Source organism: Schistocerca cancellata, chromosome 2 (assembly GCF_023864275.1).
Source record: "Schistocerca cancellata isolate TAMUIC-IGC-003103 chromosome 2, iqSchCanc2.1, whole genome shotgun sequence".
In the NCBI taxonomy this organism is placed as follows: Eukaryota; Metazoa; Arthropoda; class Insecta; order Orthoptera; family Acrididae; genus Schistocerca; species Schistocerca cancellata.
Genome location: NC_064627.1, coordinates 121,392,975 through 121,420,812, shown reverse-complemented (window position 1 = coordinate 121,420,812; position 27,838 = coordinate 121,392,975). Strand labels below are relative to the sequence as shown.

The 27,838-nt window shown below is 44.4% G+C and overlaps 1 protein-coding gene across 1 annotated transcript in view; it reads left to right on the top strand.

Moving 5' to 3' along the window:
* Nucleotides 1-12,247: 12,247 nt before the first annotated feature.
* LOC126161374 (SET domain-containing protein SmydA-8-like) overlaps nucleotides 12,248-27,838 on the top strand; it is a 320,527-nt gene continuing 304,936 nt past the window's right edge. The window contains exon 1 of the mRNA XM_049917148.1: nucleotides 12,248-12,401. Coding sequence (XP_049773105.1) covers nucleotides 12,378-12,401 — 24 coding nt within the window. The 5' untranslated portion in view covers nucleotides 12,248-12,377. The remainder of the gene's footprint in view (nucleotides 12,402-27,838) is intronic.

The window sequence follows — 27,838 nt, the reverse complement described above, 5'->3', positions numbered from 1 at the left end:
CTGAAGAGTGAAAATCTCATTATGGAAACATCCTCCAGGCTGTGGCTAAGCCATGTCTCCGCAAAATCCTTTCTTTCAGGAGTGCTAGTCCTGCAAGGTTCGCAGGAGAGCTTCTGTAAAGTTTGGAAGGTAGGAGACGAGGTACTGGCAGAAGTAAAGCTGTGAGGACAGATCGTGAGTCGTGCTTGGGTAGCTCAGATGGTAGAACACTTGCCCGCGAGAGGCAAAGACCCCGAGTTCGAGTCTCGGTCCGGCACACAGTTTTAATCTGTCAGCAAAGTTTCATACCAGCGCACACTCCGCTGCAGAGTGAAAATCTCATTCTGTGATAGATAATGCCTGAGATTTGGTATTTGCGGCAATTTCTAGATAATGTGGTTCTCGGAATATTGCATTGCGTAACGATTTCCGAAATGGAAGGTCCCATGCATCTAGCTCCAGTTACCATACCGCGTTCAAAGTGTGTTAATTCTCATCGAGCGGCCACAGTCACGTTGGATATGAAATGAAGTTATTGTGTGGAATTCATGGTCGGGAGGCCCAATCCGGGAAAGTTCGGCCACCCAGTTGCAAGTCTTATTTGAGACCACGACACATTGGGCGACTTGCTTGTCGATGACGAAGAAATGATGACGAAGACAACACAACATCCAGTCCACGTACGGAATAAATCTGCAACCCAGTCGGGAATCGAACCCGGGCCTGCTGCATGGTAAGCAAACACGTTACCACTCAGCTAAGCAGGCGGAAACCGTTGGTCGGATGGTAGCGCCAGAGAGACTTCAGAATTACTTTCACACGTGTAGGCTGCCGTTAACATCACGACGAAACCGGCTGCGTTCGGAGTCGTGCTGTGAGTAGGAAGCTTGGACTGCTGATGGATGGGTTCGCAAGGTGTTCAGTGGTGAACTACCCCTGATGGCCATTGACAGCGCGTATGTCGGCGACGTGGGAGAGTGTCCACTCATGCAATGTTCTGGAGAGGCGCAGCTGTGTTACATGTGGCGTCATGGTGTGGGGCACCATCGAGTACGACTTCCGGTCACGGCTGGTAGTGACTGATACAACTCAGATGGCACAATGGTACATCACGGACATTCTGAGTCCTTAGGTGTTACCTCTTAAGCGACATACGTTGGTGCAGTTTTTCAGCAGGACAATGCTGGTCCACACATGGGGCGTGTCTTTACTGAACTGTCTGCGTGATGCTGAGGTACTTTGGTGGCCAGCAAGATCCCAAGATCTATCCCTGGTAAACATACACTCCTGGAAATTGAAATAAGAACACCGTGAATTCATTGTCCCAGGAAGGGGAAACTTTATTGACACATTCCTGGGGTCAGATACATCACATGATCACACTGACAGAACCACAGGCACATAGACACAGGCAACAGAGCATGCACAATGTCGGCACTAGTACAGTGTATATCCACCTTTCGCAGCAATGCAGGCTGCTATTCTCCCATGGAGACGATCGTAGAGATGCTGGATGTAGTCCTGTGGAACGGCTTGCCATGCCATTTCCACCTGGCGCCTCAGTTGGACCAGCGTTCGTGCTGGACGTGCAGACCGCGTGAGACGACGCTTCATCCAGTCCCAAACATGCTCAATGGGGGACAGATCCGGAGATCTTGCTGGCCAGGGTAGTTGACTTACACCTTCTAGAGCACGTTGGGTGGCACGGGATACATGCGGACGTGCATTGTCCTGTTGGAACAGCAAGTTCCCTTGCCGGTCTAGGAATGGTAGAACGATGGGTTCGATGACGGTTTGGATGTACCGTGCACTATTCAGTGTCCCCTCGACGATCACCAGTGGTGTACGGCCAGTGTAGGAGATCGCTCCCCACACCATGATGCCGGGTGTTGGCCCTGTGTGCCTCGGTCGTATGCAGTCCTGATTGTGGCGCTCACCTGCACGGCGCCAAACACGCATACGACCATCATTGGCACCAAGGCAGAAGCGACTCTCATCGCTGAAGACGACACGTCTCCATTCGTCCCTCCATTCACGCCTGTCGCGACACCCCTGGAGGCGGGCTGCACGATGTTGGGGCGTGAGCGGAAGACGGCCTAACGGTGTGCGGGACCGTAGCCCAGCTCCATGGAGACGGTTGCGAATGGTCCTCGCCGATACCCCAGGAGCAACAGTGTCCCTAATTTGCTGGGAAGTGGCGGTGCGGTCCCCTACGGCACTGCGTAGGATCCTACGGTCTTGGCGTGCATCCGTGCGTCGCTGCGGTCCGGTCCCAGGTCGACGGGCACGTGCACCTTCCGCCGACCACTGGCGACAACATCGATGTACTGTGGAGACCTCACGCCCCACGTGTTGAGCAATTCGGCGGTACGTCCACCCGGCCTCCCGCATGCCCACTATACGCCCTCGCTCAAAGTCCGTCAACTGCACATACGGTTCACGTCCACGCTGTCGCGGCATGCTACCAGCGTTAAAGACTGCGATGGAGCTCCGTATGCCACGGCAAACTGGCTGACACTGACGGCGGCGGTGCACAAATGCTGCGCAGCTAGCGCCATTCGACGGCCAACACCGCGGTTCCTGGTGTGTCCGCTGTGCCGTGCGTGTGATGATTGCTTGTACAGCCCTCTCGCAGTGTCCGGAGCAAGTATGGAGGGTCTGACACACCGGTGTCAATGTGTTCTTTTTTCCATTTCCAGGAGTGTATGTGGGACAGTTGGGACGTCAACTCCGTCCCAGTGCCAGCACCCGGGACTCAAGGACCAGTTACAACAGTTACAGCTCGCCTCGGAAAGAGATGCATCCAGGCGAGAGTAAGTTCCCCACTATGTGTTTGTATATGAAATTTAGCCCAACTTAGCGTCCCACTCCATAAAAAGTCTAGATATTACCAAAAATATGTTCCCACAAACTTATTTACTCAAACTCGTATGCTAACCTTTGATTAAGCAGAAGCTAATATGAATTGAACTGTAACTGATTGTATTCAATACAACTCGTCTTACTACTAACTGTGCAACTTTCTTCGCGTCTTGACAACATTGATTCAGATTTCTCGACAGCAAGCAGGCAGGCAGCGGCTGAGCTAGATTTCTGTTTTTAAATAAAATTTCCACACGGTATTCAAATTGTTGCATACCATATGATGCAATGTGGTAATGCGTAATGATAAACTTTCTTTAAACAGTGGGATGGGGAAAGTAACTACTCATATGAAATGACTGAGCCGTGCACGGCTCGTGTTCATCCCATTAATAGTTTGTCATCTTCTATTACAGTAGTGCCGCCTCGTTTTCTTATTCCATGTACTGGTGTCGCTAACTTCCTGCCTTACTTGCCCGTGAGTGGCAGCCGCAGCGCGTAGTTCGACAGCTGAGGTGTTGTTGGTCGTTGTGGATGCCAATATTCTGTGTGTCGTGTATTGAAATCTTTTGGTCGTTTTGCTAATTGCGTGGAGCGGAACAGATTTGGTTGATTGGTAGGTCGGTTGTCTGTCGGTTGGGTTGCCTCCACATTAAGAAGTCATTGGACAGGCTGCCTGTCTCACCTAAACGGGCGTTAGTGTTACAATTCCAGGCCGACCCTTGGAAACTTCTGTGCGCCGTTCCTTGTGTGTTATGTAGTAATTTCCTTGTTTGGATTGTGGTTATTTGGTTGATGTGTCCCTTTCAGCCAAGTATCAATATCTCTTAAATTAATGTTCTTATCTTGCCCTCAAGGCATGAGATTGTTATATTTTTATATGGGGCCTTCAGCCGAATTTTACTGGAGAGATTTTAAGATAAGGCCTTCTGTCTTTTAGATTGAAACTCATTCTAGGCCTTAAGCCGTTAAACATATTTTGTTGACATGTCGCCTTCAGCTGAGTATTAATATCTCTTAAATTAATGTCCTCGTCTTGCCCTTAATGCATGAGATTGTTATTCTTTATTTTATATGAAATGTTTTAGGATACGACCTTCTGCCCTTTAAAACTGAAACTCTTCTTCTAGGGCTTAAGCCATTAAATTATTTGTTGGTGAGCGGCCTTCAGCTGAGTCTTAATCTTCTTCTCTTGCCCTTAAGGCATAAGATTGTTATGCTTTTGAATGAGGCCTTCAGCCCAATTTGCATGAAATGTTTTAAGATAAGGTCTTCTGCCTCTTGATTGAAACTCCTCTTATTGCTTAATATGCGATCTCCAGCCTAGTTCCATTAAAATTACATTGCTAAGACCTTCAGCCGATTAGACTGAAGATTTAGAAAATATTCTTGGGTGAATCCTCCAGAAGAACCTTGTATTTCAATTTTGCATAAGCCTTGTGTCTTGGATTGTGAATGTGGCCTTCACCCGATCTAAAGTTAATCAAAGGAGGTCGATTAAAGTTCTGAGTGTTTTGCATCCTTGTTGTAATATTGTGTGTTGATAAATAAAGTTTTTATGGCCCCTTTCCACAACCTAATCCACTCTGTCCTGCTAGAACAGGCATTTCAATGATATCCCAAGACAACTATTTTAGAATGAAGCACGTATTGAAAAAGTCAGAGTAAAATTTCGCGAGCTCTTCATACATAACACTTATCTGAACAACACTATGCTTAACAAAGTGAACAGTGATTTAAAAAGGGTGCAATGTTAACAGAGAATTTCTATACGAACCAAACAGCTTAAAAAGTTAATATGCTAATGCATGACTCAGGGTAGTGGGGTGGTCTTTGTCTCAGCTCTGAACAAGTTAACTAGCTGACAATAATTATTCTAACAAATTACCCGCTCATTGCTGGAGTCGTACCTCAAACTACCTCTCTTCAAAAATAATAACGTTATTCAAAACTTGTATTCTTTTCGCTTTCCAATATATACAAAATATTTATCCTTGTCGTCCTTTACAATAAATCTTTCTTCATCTAACAGGTACAATCGCAAGTCGACACTGCACTACTAAATATGTCTGTCACTTATCACACTTCTGCTAAGAATGTATCAGACTGCACAGAGGCAAAGACTGGGCCACAAGATCAAAGATTGCTTAACAGTACATTACTTAGTCTCTCGCCCACGTGCACATTGATAACTTACAAAAATCAAAATGTCATTCCCAACTTACAGATATAATTCGATTTTGTAACCACCGAAATAACATTTCATATCCTTTCAACACATGAAGTTCATTCCTTCCTCCAACCCCCTCCCCAAAAAAAAACTCTTCACTTGTTTTGTCATGCATTGCACTTGCATTTTCTTTCCAGATGAATCAAACTATTATATTTATTTTACAATAATAATGCACAAAAAGTCTGTTTCAATATGAATTATATTTATTTATTTAATATTTAGTCTGACCAGAAAATACCTTAAGGCTCATTCTTGCATCTGACCAGGAAGAACACATACAAAGAATAATAATGATCTTCATGATTAATAAAACAATAATTGGCAATAATGATAATAATAATAATAATAATAATAATAATAAATCCCGTGGAGGCCCGGGAAAAGAATAGGCCTCCGGTATGTTCTGCCAGTCGTAAAAGGCGACGAAAAGAACAAACCACTAATAGGGCTAACCCCCCTTTTAGTGTGATTAGTTGGTTCAGGACAGAACTAAAGAAGCCTCGGGCAAGCGCCGTCATAGTCGGGGACGACGCTTGAACCCTGTGCCCGCCTACAATGGTAACGACACTGCTAGCCAACTGGAAAATGATTTAAATCCAAATAGAGGTGTTTTGCAGAATATGCTTCCTGCAACCACCCTAGAAGGAAAACAAAGACAGAGGGTGAGATGGTCAGATGAAGTTAATCAACACCTCATGTTCTGTTATTAACAAGCAACAAACCTAGGAACCAACACAACTGGATACAGATCACAAGTATACACAACATCTATTACCAGATACCCAGAATTAAAATTTTTAACAGAACAACGACTAGCTGATCAGATCCGTGTAGTAATAAAAAATAACAGGATACCCCAGTCAGAATTAGAAAACATCAAACAACAAGTACAACAAATACTGGAACAAAATAATGTGCAATCAGAAGAAGAAGAAAATACAGTAATGGACTCAAACATCCCAGAGCAAACAAACAAAGACCAACACACATCAATTAAACAATCAGAGGAAAACGAAATCTTAAGACAGCCACCAGAACAAGCACAAATAGAACACGAAGTGACACACATGTCAGATATAGAAGAGAAATTTCAGCTGACATATAGAGAATACAAAGACACAAATACAGACATTAGACCATTCTTGCATAGACCGCCAAATAACCCACAAGTTGAAACAACAATAAAAACTATCAACACAATCATACACAACAAAATAAATGAAAACACAACTATGGAAGAGTTACAACTATTGGTTTATATAGGAGCACTCACTACACTAAATATACATACTAGGCAGAGATCAGAACCAACCGACACACAGAAGAAACCCACAAAACCAGCATGGCAACACAGGCTACAGACCACAATAGAAAAACTGAGAAAAGACATCGGACAGCTAACACAATTTATAAGAAATGAAATGTCAGAAAAAAACGAAAAAGGTTAGGTAAAATCTCACAACAAGAAGCGATAGAGCAATTAGATGAAAGGAAGCAGAAGTTACAAGAATTGGCCAAAAAACTTAGAAGATACAAAAAAAGTGAAAATAGAAGGAAACAAAACCAAACATTCAACACAAACCAAGAGAAATTTTACCAGACAATAGAAAACACACACATTAAAATAGACAATCCACAAAGCATAACATACATGGAACACTTCTGGAGCAACATATGGTCAAACCCGGTACAACATAACAGGCATGCACGGTGGATACAAGCAGAAACAGACATATAAAAGATGATACCGCAGATGTCTGAAGTGATAATTTTGCAACATGAAGTCACCCAAGCAATTAATTCTACTCACAATTGGAAAGCCCCTGGAAAAGATAAAATAGCAAATTTCTGGCTAAAGAAGTTCACCTCAACACATTCACATCTAACTAAATTATTTAACAGTTACATTGCAGACTCATACACATTGCCTGATACACTTACACATGGAATAACTTATCTGAAACCTAAAGATCAAGCAGACACAGCAAACCCAGCTAAATATCGCCCCATAACATGCCTACCAACAATATACAAAATATTAACTTCAGTCATTACACAGAAATTAATAACATATACAACATAGAACAAAATTATAAATGAAGAACAAAAGGGCTGTTGCAAAGGAGCACGAGGATGTAAAGAGCAACTGATAATAGATGCAGAGGTGACATATCAAGCTAAAACTAAACAAAGGTCACTACACTACGCATACATTGATTACCAAAAAGCTTTTGATAGTGTACCCCACTCATGGTTACTACAAATATTGGAAATATACAAAGTAGATCCTAAATTGATACAGTTCCTAAACATAGTAATGAAAAATTGGAAAACAAATCTTAATATCCAAACAAATTCAAATAATATCACATCACAGCCAATACAGATTAAGCGTGGAATATACCAAGGAGACTCATTAAGTCCTTTCTGGTTCTGCCTTGCTCTGAACCCACTATCCAACATGCTAAATAATACAAATTATGGATACAATATTACTGGAACATACCAACACAAAATCACACATTTGCTATACATGGATGATCTAAAACTACTGGCAGCAACAAATCAACAACTCAACCAATTACTAAAGATAACAGAAGTATTCAGCAATGATACAAATATGGCTTTTGGAACAGACAAATGTAAGAAAAATAGCATAGTCAAGGGAAAACACCCTAAACAAGAAGATTACATATTGGATAACCACAGCGACTGCATAGAAGCGATGGAAAAAACAGATGCCTATAAATATCTAGGATACAGACAAAAAATAGGAATAGGTAATACAAATATTAAAGAAGAACTAAAAGAAAAATATAGACAAAAACTAACAAAAATACTGAAAACAGAATTGACAGCAAGAAACAAGACAAAAGCTATAAATACTTATGCTATACCAATACTGACCTACTCATTTGGAGTAGTGAAATGGAGTAACACAGACCTAGAAGCACTCAATACACTTACATGATCACAATGCCACAAATATAGATTACATCACATACATTCAGCAACAGAAAGATTCACATTAAGCAGAAAGGAAGGAGGAACGGGATTTATCGACATAAAAAACCTACATTATGGACACGTAGACAATTTAAGAAAATTCTTTCTAGAACTAGCAGAAACTAGCAAAATACACAAAGCAATCACTCATATAAATACATCGTCTACACCACTGCAATTTCATAACCACTTCTGCAACCCTCTAGATCACATAACATCAACAGATACGAAGAAAGTAAATTGGAAAAAGAAAACACTACATGGCAAGCACCCGTATAATCTAACACAGCCACACATCGATCAAGACGCATCCAACACATGGCTAAGAAAAGGCAATATATACAGTGAGATGGAAGGATTCATGATTGCCATACAGGATCAAACAATAAACACCAGATATTACAGCAAGCATATTATTAAAGATCCCAATACCACAACAGATAAATGCAGACTTTGCAAACAACAAATAGAAACAGTAGATCACATCACAAGCGGATGTACAATACTAGCAAATACAGAATACCCCAGAAGACATGACAATGTAGCAAAAATAATACATCAACAGCTTGGCTTACAGCATAAACTTATATAACAACACGTTCCCACATACAAGTATGCACCACAAAATGTACTGGAGAATGATGAATACAAATTATACTGGATCAGAACCATTATAACAGATAAAACAACACTACATAACAAACCTGCATCATACTCACCAATAAAAAGAAGAAATTAACACAACTAATCGAAATATCCATACCCAATACAACAAATATTCAGAAGAAAACAGGAGAAAAAACTGAAAAATACATCTAACTGGCTGAGGAAGTCAAGGACATGTGGCATCAGGATAAAGTTGACATACCAATTATACTATCAACTACAGGAGTCATACCACAGAATATCCACCAGTACATCAACGCAATACAGCTACATCCAAACGTATCTATACAACTACAGAAATCTGTAATTATTGATACATGTTCAATTACCCAAAAGTTCCTAAATGCAATGTAACATATTCCGTACAATTAAAAGGAAGTCACGCTTGATCAAGGCCTGCATCACTTTCCATTTTTAACCAGACATAACGTCTGAGAAAGGAAAGAAATAATAATAATAGTAATGGTAATAATGATGATAAAATAATAGAGCAATTAATAATATTATTAATTAGTTATTAAATGACAAACTCAATAATAATAATTTGCATTATTAACAAAACGTAATATTTTGAAATAATAATAGTAATAATACCACTAACAATAATAATAAAATATTGGAGGCATTAAGAATGTTATTGATTAGTTTAGCATTTTTGAAGCCACGTTTGGCATTAGAAGAAATGGAAGGGACAATGAAAGAGGGGAGGATTGAAGTGGAAGTGGCAGTGGCTGATTGGAGAGAAGAGAATTTGAAGAGAGAGCACTCTAGACAAGTGGAAAGAAAGGTAGTGTGGGAGTGAGGGTGTGTGAGTGTGAACTGCAAGAAGAGAGAGCTATTGTGATAGTAGGTGGACCATTAGCTGCCTTTTGAAGCTTTAAACGATTTCAGTTTCTCTAATATATTGAGGAATATTGTTCCAAAGTCGTGTTCCTAATACAGAAATGGTTGAGAAAGCATGGCGGTGTTGTGTAGTGGTACAGAGAGGATCTTACTTTGTTCAGAACGAGTATTCCTGCTGTGTTGTCCAAATAGTACTGTATGGGCTGAAGTTAACTAGACAGGAGTGGAATGAATGAGAAGACGAGATAGCAAACACGGGGTATGATAATATCTACGCTTATCGGCAAGCAGCCACGATAATTGTTCACAGACGGAAGTGATGTGGTTGAAATAGCGTACATCGCACATGCATCGCACACTAGCATTCATTGCCAGTTCCTGCCGACGTGAACTCTCATTATACGAAAGTCCTTGTAGAATAGGATCGCCGTAATCAAGGAGAGAGGGGGGGGGGGGGGGGGCTATTAGTGACTCTACGAGTTTCTTTTTAAGCTCGAGAGGAAATATTTTTTTTATATTTCTGTAATGAATGAAGTGATACTGACCTCCTTACATACTGCCGTCTACTAAAAGGAGCTTACAAACAGTCCTGTTGGAACATCCGCAACTGAGCATTATAGCAGAGGTTGAAAATACCGCTTCAGTTGTAAATTACTTTATTTTCACAAGACCGGTTGTCGCGTCTGTAGTTTCCTACGAGCGGATCAGGATGGGAGCTAGACACTAAATCCAGTAATGAGGTGGCTCGTCCAACTCGGAGTCCTGGTGCTGGAAAACAAGCTGGAAATTATTTGCAGACAAGGGAACTTGGTGTGACAAAGGACGTATACTTCTGATGAAATAACTGAGATGAAACACGAGGTACGGTAAGACCGCTGTCGGACCCTAAGAGGCACCAACACATTGAATGTAAGTTGTGCAATCCTGTTCAAAATGGTTCAAATGGCTCTGAGCTCTATGGGACTAAACTTCTGACGTCATCAGACCCCTAGAACTTAGAACTACTTAAACCTAACTAACCTATGGACATCACACACATCCATGCCAGTGGCAGGATTCGAACCTGCGACCTTAGCGGTCGCGCGGATCCAGACTGTAGCGCCTAGAACCGCTCGGCCACTCCGGCCGGCGTGCAATCCTGCATGTACCCTCTGCAGCTAAGTGCCCGAGAAACTAAGTCCCATCCCGAGGGCAGAATAACACAGGTCCAGAGTCTGAGGCAACTGTCGAAGGAATCTCCCTAGCAGCACCAGCGGCCCTGCTTATATAGGCTCGTCTGATGCAATCCCCCGCGATCACGCGCATCTACCGTGTCCTGTCGTCCTTCCAGAACATTCTGTCGTAGCTGGTCACGTAGCTCCAGCGTCCCTTGGCACAAAAACGCAACCTCCTCAGGTGTCGTAGCTGTGGTGTGATCCCCGAGCGCCGCGTGTACCGGGGGACCGCAGCACAGGTACGACACCTGAGGATGAGCTTATAACAGTTCGAAACCAGTCGTGTGAAAATAAAGTAATTTACAACTGAAGCGATATTTTCAGCCTCTGCAAAAAGAGCTCAGTCAGCATCTAGTTTCTTTTTTAGTATGTGTGAACTCACACGTGCCCGAACAGAAAGTGAACAGAACACTAATTAGTTATGTTTTGCGTTTATATTCTTGCTGGAAAGTCGTTTGTTGTGAAGGACTGCTGCTTAGTGAAACTGTTGCCTGGAGGTTAAGTTGGGTTGGTTCAAATGGTTCAAATGGCTCTGAGCACTATGGGACTTAACATCTGAGGTCATCAGTTCCCTACAACTTTACTTAAACCTAACTAACCTGAGGACATCAAACACATCCATGCCCGAGATAGGATTCGAACCTGCGACCGTACCGGTCGCGCGGTTCCAGACAGCAGCGCCTAGAACCGCTCGGCCACTCCGGCCGGCCGAGTTGGGTTGAAAGATGACTTTTTTTGTAAGTTGGCGAACTGGGATCAAGGGCGTGAGTTATCCCGCCATAATCCGACTTGGAGATTCGAACCGGGTGTAGCTCACGTACCTGCTGCATTTTAGACCTCACAGAGACATCAACTGAAGAAAAACAAATGTCTTCCTATGATATCTCCATCGCTTACTTCTAATCGTCTTTTCCCTACGAAGCATCTCGAATTTTTAACGTCGAAATCGATACCACCGTGGTTACGCCAGCAATTTTATAGTAAAGACATTTATAGTTTTACTCAAAAGTGCCTCCATCGCTAAGCGTATATTTTGGAAGCCAGAACTTCGCAAGCCTCTACAAGTAGCAAACTGGCCGGCCATCAAGAAGCACTCTGAATCCTGTCGACACGTAGGTAAGCACAGCTCTGACATCTCTTACGGCTGCTACGCTACCGTCTCAGCCCCGCGTCTGAGAGCTTTTGGGATATTTCTGCGCGCCGTATTTCGCGATGCGCTTAATCCACCGAGCCCCAGTTACGGGGAACTGGGAAGCGCCGTCAGTCGAGGGTGTATATGGGGGGGGGGGAGGGGGGAGAGTCGATGGTGTAAATAGGGGGGGCGGAGGAGGAGGAGGAGGAGGAGGAGGAGGAGGAGGAGGGCACTCGCGTCCACAGTCGCACGTGCGCGACGCCGTGCTGACCGACGAGGGACGAACGGCGCATGCGCCCTGGGACGCTGGTGGGCGCCTGGCGCAGCTGTCAGCCCCCAGAAGGCGTCTAGACGCATCGCGACGCGGTCGTCACCCGAGACGCTTCACCGCGCCGTGTGTCTCTGTGCGTGTGCTGCCGTCGTAACACTTTCGCTGTTCGAGATGCATCGCTCAAGGAAGGGCAAGGTCAGTCGAGCGCACTACCGTACTAACTAATGTATTTTTTAACATCTTTTTTCTCTGCATACTCGCATCCCGCATTACCTTACTTTCAGTTTTATACGCTGTGTTTGGATGAAATATGTTATTCGTAACCCAGTAAAGCGAGTGGTTTTCTTTACTCGTTGCGTTAAAGTTATTTTTATTCCCCTCAGACTCTACAAAGATCATAATTATTTGAGATGATCGATAGATTTCGTGGACTTACCAGTCATACGTTTACATTAAATTCAAGTTAGTCCTGTTTTATTCCCATGCTTTGCTGTAAGTATTCCAGTGTTATCCATCTTAAGGACTGGAGTTAGCAGTTGCGAAGATAATCGTTATAATTAATTTAGCATACAGCCACTAATGTTAGGAATGTAATCGTCAGCGACCCATTATGGGAGTCAAGCTCCCATCATCTGGTTGTCTGCATTAACCTTACATTGATTGATTGATTGATTATTGGGGGTTGTCCGCCCGCTTAGCTAGGTGGTAACGTGCTCGCCTCCTCTGTAAGCGGGCCCGGGTTCGATTCCCGGTCGGGTTGGAAATTTTCTCCACTCGGGGACTGTGTGTTGTTGTGTTATCATCATTTCATCCTCATCACCGGCACGCAAGTCGCCCAATGTGGCGTCGAATGAACGAAGTTATTTGGCGGCCAAACTTCCCTGAATAGGGGCCTCCCGGCCATCGATGCCATACACTCATTACCATTTTTTTGACGCGGGTTATGGGACTAAACTGTGAGGTCATCAGTCAACCCTACATAACTTACTTAAACATGCACTTATATGACTGTGTGCTTTTTAAGGGCATGTTTATCTAGGATTAATACGGGCAGCTAGGTAATAGGAGCTTGATTCCCGAAACAGTGTGCTATATGGACATTCATGAAATCCTACGTCGTCGATAAGCACAAAGTGTAGTTTTGTTGCTCTGCACCGTTCAGTTGTTGTCTAGGGTTGACAATGTAACTTTTTGTCTACATGATGTCCCTGGTGCTTCATAATCGTAGGTGTCTCGGCCATTTCATCTGAACTCCAAGCCATAGAACGTGCTTAATGAAAAGGATGACAACGAGGTCCACAAAGTGTTGCAATAGGTCATAATTGTGTGTGTGTGTGTGTGGTGCATTTAGTATGTGTTCTGATTCCAGTTTCACGTTAATTACAAACTACAACTATCAGAAGACACTATTGACACTAGCCCATATATGGAGTTTTCATGAATTAACATCAACAGTAAATAAAATCTCAAATATTAATGAATACTTCGTAGCATAAGGTGGGTACGTTATTTTTTTCAAAGGAAATGTAGGATGTTGAGCCTGTGTTAAGAAACAGTACAGACGTATGAGACTGGTGGTTTGTCTATAAATTTGATTTTTTCAAACGTCTGTCTTTCTCAGAACTTACGTTTCTGTGCTTCAACGACTCAGTTATAACCATGTTTGGGGTAATTTCAAAGATATTACGAGTACGTTTGGTTTGTCTAGAAATTATGTAACGCTAGTTATTGTACCTCAAAAATTCTTCCTTAGTTACGACCAATACAAGGTTAGTCACGAAGCTTTAATTATAATCCGGAAAAATAGAACCTGTGATATTGAAAGTCAATGATTTTCTAGGTCCTTATCTAGACATTCACCTATCAATGCGTCACATTGTTGCCACCGCTGGATGACTTGGCGGAGACCTCTGTTGTTGATGTCTGCATTTTGGGTGTTCAGGAAACGTTCCACCTCGAGAATCACTTCTCCCTCGTTCTGTAAGTGCCTGCTGCTCAATGTTTTCTTCATCTGAAGAAAGAGGAAGATATCACTGGGCACCATGAACACGGAGAGTGAGGCAAAATTTCAATAGCCTAACGAAGCAGTCAGTATTTGTGACTCTGTCCTTTGAGGCTGTCGTGGACAAAAAACACTCTCTTGCACAGAGTCCTGCGAAGCTTTGTCTCGACAGCTTCTCGTAACGTCATCAGGACATTTCGATAGTAGGCTTCTGTGACGGTTTGCCTGTTACGAGCATAATACTATTAGCGCCACACCTTGGTAGTTCCAGCAACATTTTGCGCGATGGTGGTTGGGGCTTCGTTTTTCTTTTTGGCGGTGGTGAATCGACATGTTTCCGCCGCTTGTTTTGGTCCTTTGTCTCGCGACGACAGTGATTCGCCCAGCACTGGTCCACGGTGATTAGCAATAAAAAGAAGCCATCTAGAATCGCCTGTCATATTTGCAACATTTGGACTGCTTGCTACGTTCGGCGCGCTTTTTGAATGGGTGTAAGGAGACGCACAACCCAGCACGCGGCGACGTTTGTCATAATGTCATGTAAGACTCTGAAAACTTATGCATGACTTCTTCATTATACTATCGCGTCGGTTGCTATACGCTGTTCCAGTGCTTAATTTCTAAAATTTTAGGTGCCAGAAAGCACCTCTTCAACCATACAACACCCTCCGTCCCCCCCTGGCGCCAAAAAATCACAAGTTTCGATTTTTTAAATTTAAATTTAAGGTGAGAAACCATTTTTTTGTGAAGTATTGTTCTGAAATTAAGGTTTTTAAAACAATGTCTTATAATCAAAACAATAAAACTCCAAGGCTGAATTCAAACAACAGGTGTTACCGTCTGTCACTGTAGCAGTGTCACTGAGCTCCCTATTTGTGCTCGACAGATTCATATCGGCACAAGTCGGTAGTCCTCACGAACTATAACGTTATATTTTCGACTGCTGCCAGCCGCAACGTTCAAACAGTTGCACTGGAGCTGCTCGGTGAACGCATGTCCAGTATTAATTAAATAAGCATTTAACTACAGGGTGTTTCAAAAATGACCGGTATATTTGAAACGGCAGTAAAAACTAAACGAGCAGCGGTAGAAATACACCGTTTGTTGCAATATGCTTGGAACAAGGGTACATTTTCAGGCGGACAAACTTTCGAAATAACAGTAGTTACAATTTTCAACAACAGATGGCGCTGCAAGTGATGTGAAAGATATAGAAGACAACGCAGTCTGTGGGTGCGCCATTCTGTACGTCGTCTTTCTGCTGTAAGCGTGTGCTGTTCACAATGTGCAAGTGTGCTGTAGACAACATGGTTTGTTCCTTAGAACACAGGATTTTTCTGGTGTTGGAATTCCACCGCCTAGAACACAGTGTTGTTGCAACAAGACGAAGTTTTCAACGGAGGTTTAATGTAACCAAAGGACCGAAAAGCGATACAATAAAGGATCTGTTTGAAAAATTTCAACGGACTGGGAACGTGACGGAAGAACGTGCTGGAAAGGTAGGGCGACCGCGTACGGCAACCACAGAGGGCAACGTGCAGCTAGTGCAGCAGGTGATCCAACAGCGGCCTCGGGTTTCCGTTCGCCGTGTTGCAGCTGCGGTCCAAATGACGCCAACGTCCACGTATCGTCTCATGCGCCAGAGTTTACACCTCTATCCATACAAAATTCAAACGCGGCAACCCCTCAGCGCCGCTACCATTGCTGCACGAGAGACATTCGCTAACGATATAGTGCATAGGATTGATGACGGCGATATGCATGTGGGCAGCATTTGGTTTACTGACGAAGCTTATTTTTACCTGGACGGCTTCGTCAATAAACAGAACTGGCGCATATGGGGAACCGAAAAGCCCCATGTTGCAGTCCCATCGTCCCTGCATCCTCAAAAAGTACTGATCTGGGCCGCCATTTCTTCCAAAGGAATCATTGGCCCATTTTTCAGATCCGAAACAATTACTGCATCACGCTATTTGGACATTCTTCGTGAATTTGTGTCGGTACAAACTGCCTTAGACGACACTGCGAACACCTCGTGGTTTATGCAAGATGGTGCCCGGCCACATCGCACGGCCGACATCTTTAATTTCCTGAATGAATATTTCGATGATCGTGTGATTGCTTTGGGCTATCCGAAACATACAGGAGGCGGCGTGGATTGGCCTCCCTATTCGCCAGACATGAACCCCTGTGACTTCTTTCTGTGGGGACACTTGAAAGACCAGGTGTACCGCCAGAATCCAGAAACAATTTAACAGCTGAAGCAGTACATCTCATGTGCATGTGAAGCCATTCCGCCAGACACGTTGTCAAAGGTTTCGGGTAATTTCATTCAGAGACTACGCCATATTATTGCTACGCATGGTGGATATGTGGAAAATATCGTACTATAGAGTTTCGCAGACCGCAGCGCCATCTGTTATTGAAAATTGTAACTACTGTAATTTCGAAAGTTTGTCTGCCTGAAAATGTACTGTTATCCCAAGCATATTGCAACAAACGGTGTATTTCTATCGCTGCTCGTTTAGTTTTTATTGCCGTTTCAAATATACCGGTGATTTTTGAAACACCCTGTATGAATAACGATGAAGATATTCCTGGCTCATCGGGGTCACGTACAAATGCAACTTCCCGAATAGACAAGAAAAACAAAACACGGTGTACTATGAGACACGCAGATGGATATTTAGTAGACAGATGCTCACCATAACATTCCCTGGTACCGGGACAGCGCAAAATTATGGTTACGTTTTACAGTTAGGTTACGATTTAATATAGGCCAGCTATTTTACATCTCCGGTACCGACTTGTCCCAGTAAGTTCAAAACAACTCCCTGGGAGGTGCCGCAACGCCGTTCCGGCGCGTTCCAGACGGAATTAAGCCGTGCGCTTTTCCAGCACGATGGTGTCAACGTCTCTTTCGACTCCCGTTCCTTCGCAGAGAGATGATCCGCCGCTTCCTTCTTAGTCATTCACACTTGTTTGAGCGTAGTGGAAGCGTGCGCGCCATATAATCCCTGCGTCATACGCTATGTGATGGAAAGTATCCGGACACCCCCAAAAACACACGATTTTCATATTAGGTGCATTGTGCTGCCACCTGTTGCCAGGTACTCCATATCAGCGACCTCCGTAGTCATTAGACATCGTGAGAGAGCAAAATGGGGCGGTCCGCAGAACCCACGGACTTCGAACGTGGTCAGGTGATTGCGTGTCACTTTTGTCATGCGTCTGTCCGCGTGATTTCCACACTCCTAAACATCCCTCGATCCACTGTTTCCGATGTGATAGTAAAGTGGAAACGTGAAGGGACACGTACATCACAAGAGCGTACAGGCCGACCTCGTCTGTTGACTGAGAAAGACCGCCGACTGTTAACGAGGGTCGTAATGTGTAATAGGCAGACATCTATCCAGACCATCACACAGAAATTCCAAACTGCATCAGGATCCACTGCAAGTCCTATGAGAATTAGGCGGGAGGTGAAAATTATTTTATGGTCGAGCGACTGCTCATAAGCCACACATCATGCTGGTAAATGCCAAACGATGCCTCGCTTGGTGCAAGGAGCGTAAACACTGGACGATTGAACAGTGGAAAAACTTTGTGTGGAGTGACGAATCACGGTACACAATGTGGCGATCCGATGGCAGAGTGGTGAATGCCCGGTGAACGTCATCTGCCAGCTTTTGTAGTGCCAACAGTGAAATTCGGAGGCGGTGGTGCTATGGTGTGGACGTGTTTTTCATGGATGGGGTTGGCACCCCTTCTTTTGCGTGGCGCTATCACATCACAGGTCTACACAGATGTTTTAAGCACCTTCTCGCTTCTCACTGTTGAAGAGAAATTAGGGGATGGCGACTGCATCTTTCAACAGGATCGAGCGCCTGTTCATAACGCACGGCCTGTGGCGGGGTGGTTACACGACTATGACATCCCTGTAATGGACTGGCCTGCAAGGAGTCCTGACCTGAATCCTACAGAACACCTTTTGGGATGTTTTTCAACGCCGACTTCGTGTCAGGCCTTACCGTCCGACATCGATACCTCTCCTCAGTGCAGCACTCAGTGAAGAATGGACTGCCATTCCCCAAGAAACCTTCCAGCACCTGATGGGCTGTGCGCCTGCGAGAGTGGAAGCTGTCGTCGAAGCTGATGGTGGCCGAACACCGTACTGAATTCCAGCATTACCGACGGAGGACGCCATGAACTTTTAAGTCATTTTCAGCAAAGTGCCCGGATACTTTTGATCACAGTGTAGCTCGCATCGTCCATGACTGGCTTTGTGAGCACGAGGATGAATTTTCGCATCTCTCCTGAGGACCACAGTCACTGGGTCTCAATATTATTGAGCCTACGTGATCTAATTTGGAGAGAAGTGTGCGTGATCATCATGCGCTATCATCGTTATCTGAAATTAGCACTATTTTATAGGAAGAATGTTGTAAGATTCGCTTGAAAACTACACATCACTTGTATTCATCCGTTCCGAGACGACTCGACGCTGTTTTGTATACCAACACTCCATTGTGTATATGTAGCGTTTTTGGTGCTTCCACATTTTTGTCCATCGCCTGGATGCAGTGATAGCAATAGTACTGAATATATTTCGCCGATAACCCTAAAACACTGAAGAGGTAAACGTGAAATTTCCACTAAACGTCGTAAAGTTTAGTACTCCACATTTTATTCAAAGGAAGTCATAATTTACAGGTTATGCATTAGTCAGTTACCGTTATTAGACCTCCAATGGTGTGTTTCGTACCAGACTAAGTACAAAATATCCTGTTTATACACAAATGCAATCTTAAATTTTACGAGTGTTAGGAGATGTACATTACTACGGTATGAATGATACATTTCAGAGTTTCAGTCTGCAAATTCGCCTACATTTCGGGCCAAATTCTTTCCGAGTGTATCTTATTCTTTTAGTTCACTATGTTCCACTTTCATTTTGTTTACACGGCCACTCCCTATGGTTCTTGGCATTTAAGGAATCTGCATTTGGAAGGTACCGTCTCCAGCTTTCCCATTTTCATATGACTCGTTCCCGAAAAGATTAAACACCTAACAGCGTCTTTGTTTTTTTTAATGTATAATTTTATGTGTATCAGATTAATTAGTACGCCTAAACAATGTACTGACATGCACGCGGGGCACATTTTTCCGCTCTCTCAGCACTACTTAGATGAGTACATTAGGAGCTGTACTTCCTATTACACGGAAGCGCCAAAGAAACCAATAAAAGCATGCTAATACAGAGACATGTAAACAGGCAAAATACGGAGATACGGTCGGCAACGCCTATATAAGACAAGTGTCTATAAAATTTTTGAAAACAGTCAGCGATCTTAAAATTTGATAAAATTAAAATTTAAAACAGTCTTTATGGCAATTTTTTTATACTGGAGTGAGTGACCAGTTTCGACTTTCGTAGAGTCATCTTCAGACTCCAAAGCGGTAGATGGACACTGCCAGGCGAGTTGCGTCGAGGGTCGACGGAACTCGTCTGGCAGTGTCCATCCACCGCTCTGGAGTCTGAAGATGACTATGAAAGAGTCGAAACCGGTCGCTCACGCCAGTATAAAAAAATTGCGATAAAGACTGTTTTAAATTTTAATTTCAACAAGTGTCTGGCGCAGTTGTTAGATTGGTTACTGCTACTACAATGGAAGATTATCAAGATTTAAGTGGTGATATAGTCGGCGCACGAGCGATGGGACACAGCATCTCCGAGATAGCGATGAAGCAGGGATTTTCCCGTATGACCATTTCACGAGTGTATCGTGAATGTCAGGAATCCGGTAAAACATCAGATCTCCGACATCGCTACGGGCGGAGAAAGATCCTGCAACAACCGGACCAACGATGACTGAAGAGAATCGTTCAACGTGACGGAAGTGCAACTTTTCCGCAGATTGCTGCAGATTTCAGTGTGTCAGCCTGCGAACCATTCAACGAAACATCATCAATATGGGCTTTCGGAGCCGAAGGCCCACTCGTGTACCCTTGATGACTGCACGACACAAAGCTTTATGCCTCGCCTCGGCGCGTCAACACCGACATTGGACTGTTGATGACTGGAAACGCGTTGCGTGGTTGGACGAGACTCGTTTCCAGTCGTATCGAGCGGATGGAAGTGTACGGAGTCAGCCTCATGAATCCATGGACCCTACATGTTCACAGGGGACTGTTCCAGCTGGTGCAAGCTCTGTAATGGTGTGCGGCGTGTGCAGTTGGAGTGATATGCAACACCTGATACGACTAGACACGACTCTAACATATGACACGTACGTAAGCGTCCTGTCTGATCGCCTGCATCCATTCGTGTCCATTGTTCATTCTGACGGACTTGGGCAATTCCAGCAGGACAATGCGACACCCCACAAGTCCAGAATTGCTACAGAGTGGCTTCGCGAACACTCTTCTGAGTTTGGACACCTCTGCTGGCCACCAAACTCTCCAGACATGAACATTATTGAGCATATCTTGGATGGCTTGCATCATGCAGTTCAGTAGAGATCTCCACCCCCGCGTACTCTTACGGATTTATAGACAGCCGAACAGGATTCATGGTTTCAGTTCCCTCCAGCACTACTTCAAACATTAGTCAAGTCCATGCCACGTCATGTTGCGGCATTTTTACGCGCTCACGGGGCTGTACACGATATTAGGCAGGCGTGCCAGTTTCTTTGGCCTTTCAGTGTACCTGACAAGGCAATCGCTGGCACTGCAGTCCATTTACGCCGAGGAAAGAAAGACATACATACAGCAAACGCACAAGTGGGTGTCTATCACGTACTGCCCGGTAGAAGTGGTTAAACGTTGATCGACATTTTTCTTCGTCATTACATTTCACTAGTACGTTTCCTAAAATTTATTCACAGCGTAATGTTTCTGAATCGAAACCGCCTGTAAATACATCACTAGCGTTCTGAATTATGTTGCTTCATTTTTTAATAAACCTAACTATACACACTACATCTTCATCGTACATTCTTTCGTTTAAATATTACATTTGAAAAGTAAATCTCACTGGACAACTGTCTGAGTTTTTTTAACTTAAGTCTTACTATCTCTACTTTATCTAGTAGCGCAGAAAACTCCCACTAACTGCACATTTATGTACGTCAACAAATTTGTCTTTACTTCTTATTCTTTGGAGCAGACTAATCAGTTCCCTCCTATGATTTGTACATCATCGACTTTCTCAGCTTTTAATATTTTGCAAGTACGTTTGCACACATTCTTCTTCAATTCCGTCGCCGTTTTCCCCTCCACATTGTCAGTAACTCTAGTGGCATTTTTCGGTTTGAAATTCCTTGCAGTAATTTGATCTGGACGTTGTCATCTCTATTCACTTGACCGCGTAGATTTCTGCTACAGCTAAGAGCATTTTTCGCTACTGCAATATCGCTGAACTCTGGTGTAAATCGAAGGATCATTGTGTGTGTCTCAAGGTCATAAATAGTTTCTTGATTCTTCAGTTTACTTAGAAGTGACTCGAATCATGACGGGGAACACGACATTTTTCAGAGAATTACAGTACAGTCGCAAAGAGGTTCACGTTTTCTAAAGAATCTTAATGATGTAAAATCCCGACGTTCTTCCATGCGGAAAACGTGTGTTATTGCTTGGAATCGGTCACTCGTGGCGTTCCTACGAGATATGACGGGATGCTAGGCTGTAAAGCGTGCGTTGCCTGGCGCGGCTCACTTTCTCATCTGAATTCGCTTGCTGACGCTTGTGTCACGTCCTCCGTGAGTTTTCCGTAAGCAAAGTTAGCAAACAACTACGTGCTTTAATAGCCCGCGGGCATTGCTGTGTACTCGACATTACAATACCGTAGCAAGTAGTCGATTACTATTTCTTATGAGCCAATGCCGTAGAGGCATTCTGTGAGCAATTTTTTACGCTCAAATGGCTCTAAGCACTATGGGACTTAGCATCTGAGATCATCACCCCCCTAGACTTAGAACTACGTAAACCTAACTAACCTAAGGACATCAGACACATCCATTCCCGAGGCAGGATTCCAACCAGCGACCGTAGTAGCAGCGCGGTTCCGGACTGAAGCGCCTAGAACCGCTCGGCCACAGCGGCCGGACAATTTTTACTTGGTGTACTGTTCTGTTAACATCGATATTGTATCCGGAATGCTCATCGTTTACGTTACAAGTACAGGGTCATTACAAATGATTGAAGCGATTTCACAGCTCTACAATAACATTATTATTTGAGATATTTTCACAATGCTTTGCACACACATACAAAAACTCAAAAAGTTTTTTTAGGCATTCACAAATGTTCGATATGTGCCCCTTTAGTGATTCGGCAGACATCAAGCCGATAATCAAGTTCCTCCCACACTCGGCGCAGCATGTCCCCATCTATGAGTTCGAAAACATCTGTTGATGCGAGCTCGCAGTTCTGGCACGTTTCTTGGTAGAAGAGGTTTAAACACTGAATCTTTCACATAACCCCACAGAAAGAAATCGCATGGGTTTAAGTCGGGAGAGCGTGGAGGCCATGTAAAGCCCTACACCCCATTGTGCTATTCCTGCTTTGACTCCTGACAGGTAGACCTTGTATTCTCCCACTTCCTGGCCTGGCGGCAGAAACCTGAAGTGCGGCTTCAGCCGATCAAAACTTTATGAGTTTTTCTACGTATCTGTAGTGTGACGTGACCATATGTCAATGAATGGAGCTACAGTGAATTTATGAAATCGCTTCAATCATTTGTAATAGCCCTGTAGATTTAACAGCTCGATAACGCCCTAATTGCTGAAGTGTAGTTCTTTTTTTGCATTCTGTCATGAAATACACTGAGGTGCCGAAAGTCATAAGACACCGATATGTACATATACATATGGCGGTAGTATCGCTTAGCAAGGTATGAAAGGGCAGTGCGTTGGCTGAGCTGTCGTTTGTATTCAAATGATTCATATGGAAAGGTGTCCGGCGTGATTATGGCCGCACACGGGAATTGACAGACTGTGAACGCGGAATGGTAGTTGGAGCTGGACGCAAATGATATTCCATTTCGGAAGTCATTAGGGAATTCAATATTCCGAGATCAAGTGTGCCGAGAATACCAAATTTCAGGCACTACCTCCCACCACAGACAACGCAGCGGCCGAGGGCCTCCACATAACGACCGACAGCAGCGATGTTTGCGTAGAGTTCAGTGTTAACAGACAAGCAGACCACAGAAACCAATGTGGGACGTACGACGAAAGTATCCGTTAGCAAAGTGCGTTGAAATGTAGCGTTAACGGACTATGGCATCAGACAATCGACGCGAGTGCCTTTGCTATCAGCACACATTGCCTGCAGCGCCTCTCCTGGGCTCGTGACTGTATTGGTTGGACCCTAGACGACTGGAAAAGAGTAGCCTGGTCAGATGAGTCCTAACTGCTGTTGGTAAGAGCTGATTGGAGGGTTCGACTGTGGCGCAGACCGCACAAAGCCATGGGCCCAAGTTGTTAACAACGCTCTGTGCAAGCTGGTGGTAGCTGTATTTACATGGAACGTACTGGGTGCTAAGGTCCAGATGAGTCCATCATTGACTGGAAATGGTTCCATTTGCAGCTATTCATGGACCTCCTGTTCATAAAAAACAACGATGGACTTATTTGATGACAATGCGCCAAGTCACCGGGCCACAACTGTTCGCAATTGGTTTGCACAACATTCTGGACAATCGGAGAATAATTTGGCCACCTAGATCACCTGACATGGGACATAATCGAGAGGTCATTTCGAACATAAAATCCTATACCGGCAATACTTTCAAAATTATGTGCCGCTATAGAGGCAGCATGGCTCAATATTTCTCCAGCAGACATCCAAAGACTTGTTCAGTCCGTGACAAGTCGAAATGCTGCACGACGCCGGTCAAAACGAGGTCCGACGCAATATATGGACGAATCCCGTGATTTTTGTCACCTGATTGTAATGAAGGTAAACGAAAGTCGGAAGGTCCTGAAAACTCGTCGAGAATGTCTGTCATGATAAGGGGGAGGACAACATTGTGACAGAACAAAATAGAAATATGTAGCATTCGTACACTCATGCTCATAAATTAAGGATAATTGCTGAACGTGCTGCCACACAACGTGGCACTACATACAGGGTTTTTAGAAATGATTGAAGCGATTTCACAGCTCTACAATAACTATTATTTGAGATATTTTCACAATGCTTTGCACACACATACAAAAACTCAAAAAGTTTTTTTAGGCATTCACAAATGTTAGATATGTGTCCCTTTAGTGATTCGGTAGACATCAAGCCGATAATCAAGTTCCTCCCACACTCGGCGCAGCATGTCCCCATCAGTGAGTTCGAAAGCATCGTTGATGCGAGCTCGCAGTTCTGGCACGTTTCTTGGTAGATGAGGTTTAAACACTGAATCTTTCACATAACCCCACAGAAAGAAATCGCATGGGGTTAAGTCGGGAGAGCGTGGAGGCCACGACATGAATTGCTGATCATGATCTCCACCACGACCGATCCATCGGTTTTCCAATCTCCTGTTTAAGAAATGCCGAACATCATGATGGAAGTGCGGTGGAGCACCATCCTGTTGAAAGATGAAGTCGGCGCCGTCGGTCTCCAGTTGTGGCATGAGCCTGTAACGTTTTTTTTTTTTTTTTTTTTTTTTTTTTTTTGCAGAAGAAAAAGGGGCCGTAAACTTTAAACCGTGAGATTGCACAAAACACGTTAACTTTTGGTGAACTGCAAATTTGCTGCACGAATGCGTGAGGATTCTCTACCGCCCAGATTCGCACATTGTGTCTGTTCACTTCACCATTAAGAAAAAATGTTGCTTCATCACTGAAAACAAGTTTCGCACTGAACGCATCCTCTTCCATGAGCTGCAGCAACCGCGCCGAAAATTCAAAGCGTTTGACTTTGTCATCGGGTGTCAGGGCTTGTAGCAATTGTAAACGGTATGGCTTCTGCTTTAGCTTTTTCCGTAAGATTTTCCAAACCGTCGGCTGTGGTACGTTTAGCTCCCTGCTTGCTTTATTCGTCGACTTCCGCGGGCTACGCGTGAAACTTGCCCGCACGCGTTCAACCGTTTCTTCGTTCACTGCAGGCCGACCCGTTGATTTCCCCTTACAGAGGCACCCAGAAGCTTTAAACTGCGCATACCATCGCCGAATGGAGTTAGCAGTTGGTGGATCTTTGTTGAACTTCGTCCTGAAGTGTCGTTGTACTGTTATGACTGACTGATGTGAGTGCATTTCAAGCACGACCTTCGCTTTCTCGGCTCCTGTCGCCATTTTGTCTCACTGCGCTCTCGAGCGCTCTGGCGGCAGAAACCTGAAGTGCGGCTTCAGCCGAACAAAACTTTATGAGTTTTCCTACGTATCTGTAGTGTGTCGTGACCATATGTCAATGAATGGAGCTACAGTGAATTTATGAAATCGCTTCAATCATTTGTAATAGACCTGTAAAACTGGGGCTAATAGCAGAGGCACATAGGGAACACACACGGCACAGATCTGTAAGTCCACGGTATTGGTGATAAGTTGACAGGCCGCACAACGGGTTGGCGTACTCTGGATCAGGTGGTCGAGCAGCTGCTGGCGTATAGCCTCCCATTTTAGCACCAGTGCCTGTCGGAGCTCCTGCAGTGTCGTAGGGGTTTGAAGACGTGCAGCGATACGTCGACCGAGAGCATCCCAGACGTGCATAGGTCTGGAGAACAGGCTGGCCACTCCATTCGCCTGATATCTTCTGTTTCAAGGTACTCCTCCACGATGGCAGCTCGGAGGGGCCGTGCTTTATCGTCCATCAGGAGGAAGGTGGGACCCACTGTACCTCTGAAAAGGCAGACATGCCGGTGCCAAATGACGTCCCGATGCACCTGACCTGTTACAGTTCCTGTGTCAAAGACATGCAGGGGTGTACGTGCACCAATCATAATCCCACCCCAAAACATTAAACCACGACCTCCATACAGGTCCCTTTCAAGGACATTAAGGTGTTGGTATCTGATTCCTGGTTCACGCCAGATGAAAACCCGGCGAGAATAACTGTTCAGACTCTACCTAGTCTCGTCTGTGAACATAACCTGGGTCCACTGTTCCAATGACCATGTACTGTGTTCTTGACACCAGGCTTTATGGGCTCTCCTGTGACCAGGGGTCAGTAGAATGCACCTTGCAGGTGTCCGCGCTACTAAACGATGTCTGTTCAGTGGTCTGTAGGCTGTGTGTCTGGAGACAACTGTTCCAGTGGCTGCGGTAAGGTCCCGAGAAAGGCTACCCGCAGTACTCCCTGGCCATCTGCGGGCACTGATGGTGAGATATCGGGCTTCTTGTGGTGTTGTACACTGTGGACGTCCCGTAGTGTAGCGACTGGATACGTTTCCTGTCTGCTGGAAGCGTTGCCGTAATCATGAGATCACATTTTGTGGCACACGAAGGACCTATGCTACGACCTGCTGTGTTTGGCCAGTCGCCCTAGTATTCTACCCCTCATAACGTCATCAATATGTGTTCTTTGAGCCATTTTCAACACACAGTCACCATTAACACGTCTGAAAACGTCTGCACAATTACTCGCTGCACCGTACTGTGACATGCACCAACCTACCTCTGCATATGTGGACTGCTGCCAGCGCCACTGTGCGACGACCGCAGGTCAAATTCACCGCGTGTCATACCCCGAGGTGATTTAAACCCGCAAACGGCCCACCAGAGCGTTGTTTCACCATTTATCAGCATTATCCTTAATTTATGAACATGAGTGTAGTACTTCGAAGTGAGACTGCTTGGTATGCATACCAAAATCCTTATAGGCTTAGGCTTTCGCTGCAGTTGTGGCTGCTTATTGTATGCCTTTGGCGCACAATATTTAAGTATTAACTAAGCGGTATGTTGCATGTAGCTGCATCAACAGCGATAGATTAAAGGTTGGTAGCAATCAATGGGATGTGCGAAAAGAGCTGAATGCCACCTGTAGTACCATTTCACGACAGAGGCGAAATGTCCGGCAGGAAGGAAACATTCACTGGTAGTAAGGCCTACGTTGACCACCTACTACAACCCAGCGGGAGAACTGTTATCTCGTATTCAAAAACGCAAGCGACGTGGTATCTGTCCTGGCTAGAGACATTTCAGCGGCTTCTAGGACACGCTTCTCCTGTTGGACTGGGAATCGTTTTCTTCTAGACGATTCTATGTTTGCTCAGCAATCTGGCAGAGGTATTCCCCTCTCACAAAGGCGCCAGTTAACTAGGCTGATGTGTCGTCTTGCCCATATTAGCTACAGATTGGTGTCCTCTTGAACGATGGGTCTCCAATTTAGCCTGAAGAGTGATTAACACCCTCCGTTTTTCTGTGTGCCCCTTACGATATGTCACAACTACTCCAATATTCTACAAAGATGCTGACATGGCCTTGGCAGTATTTGTGTGTGGGACAGCTTCATGTGTGGAGCAAGTCGGACTCTACATACACTGACTATAAAAGTGAAGTACCCATATGAGGAGGAGGAGGAGGAGGAGGAGGAATTGGAATGAAACTTCACTGGTTGGTATGGTGAAACATCCCCTTTGAAAAATTATGAATGACTGAGCTGCTAAACTTCTACGTTATTTGATTTTCAAACAGCT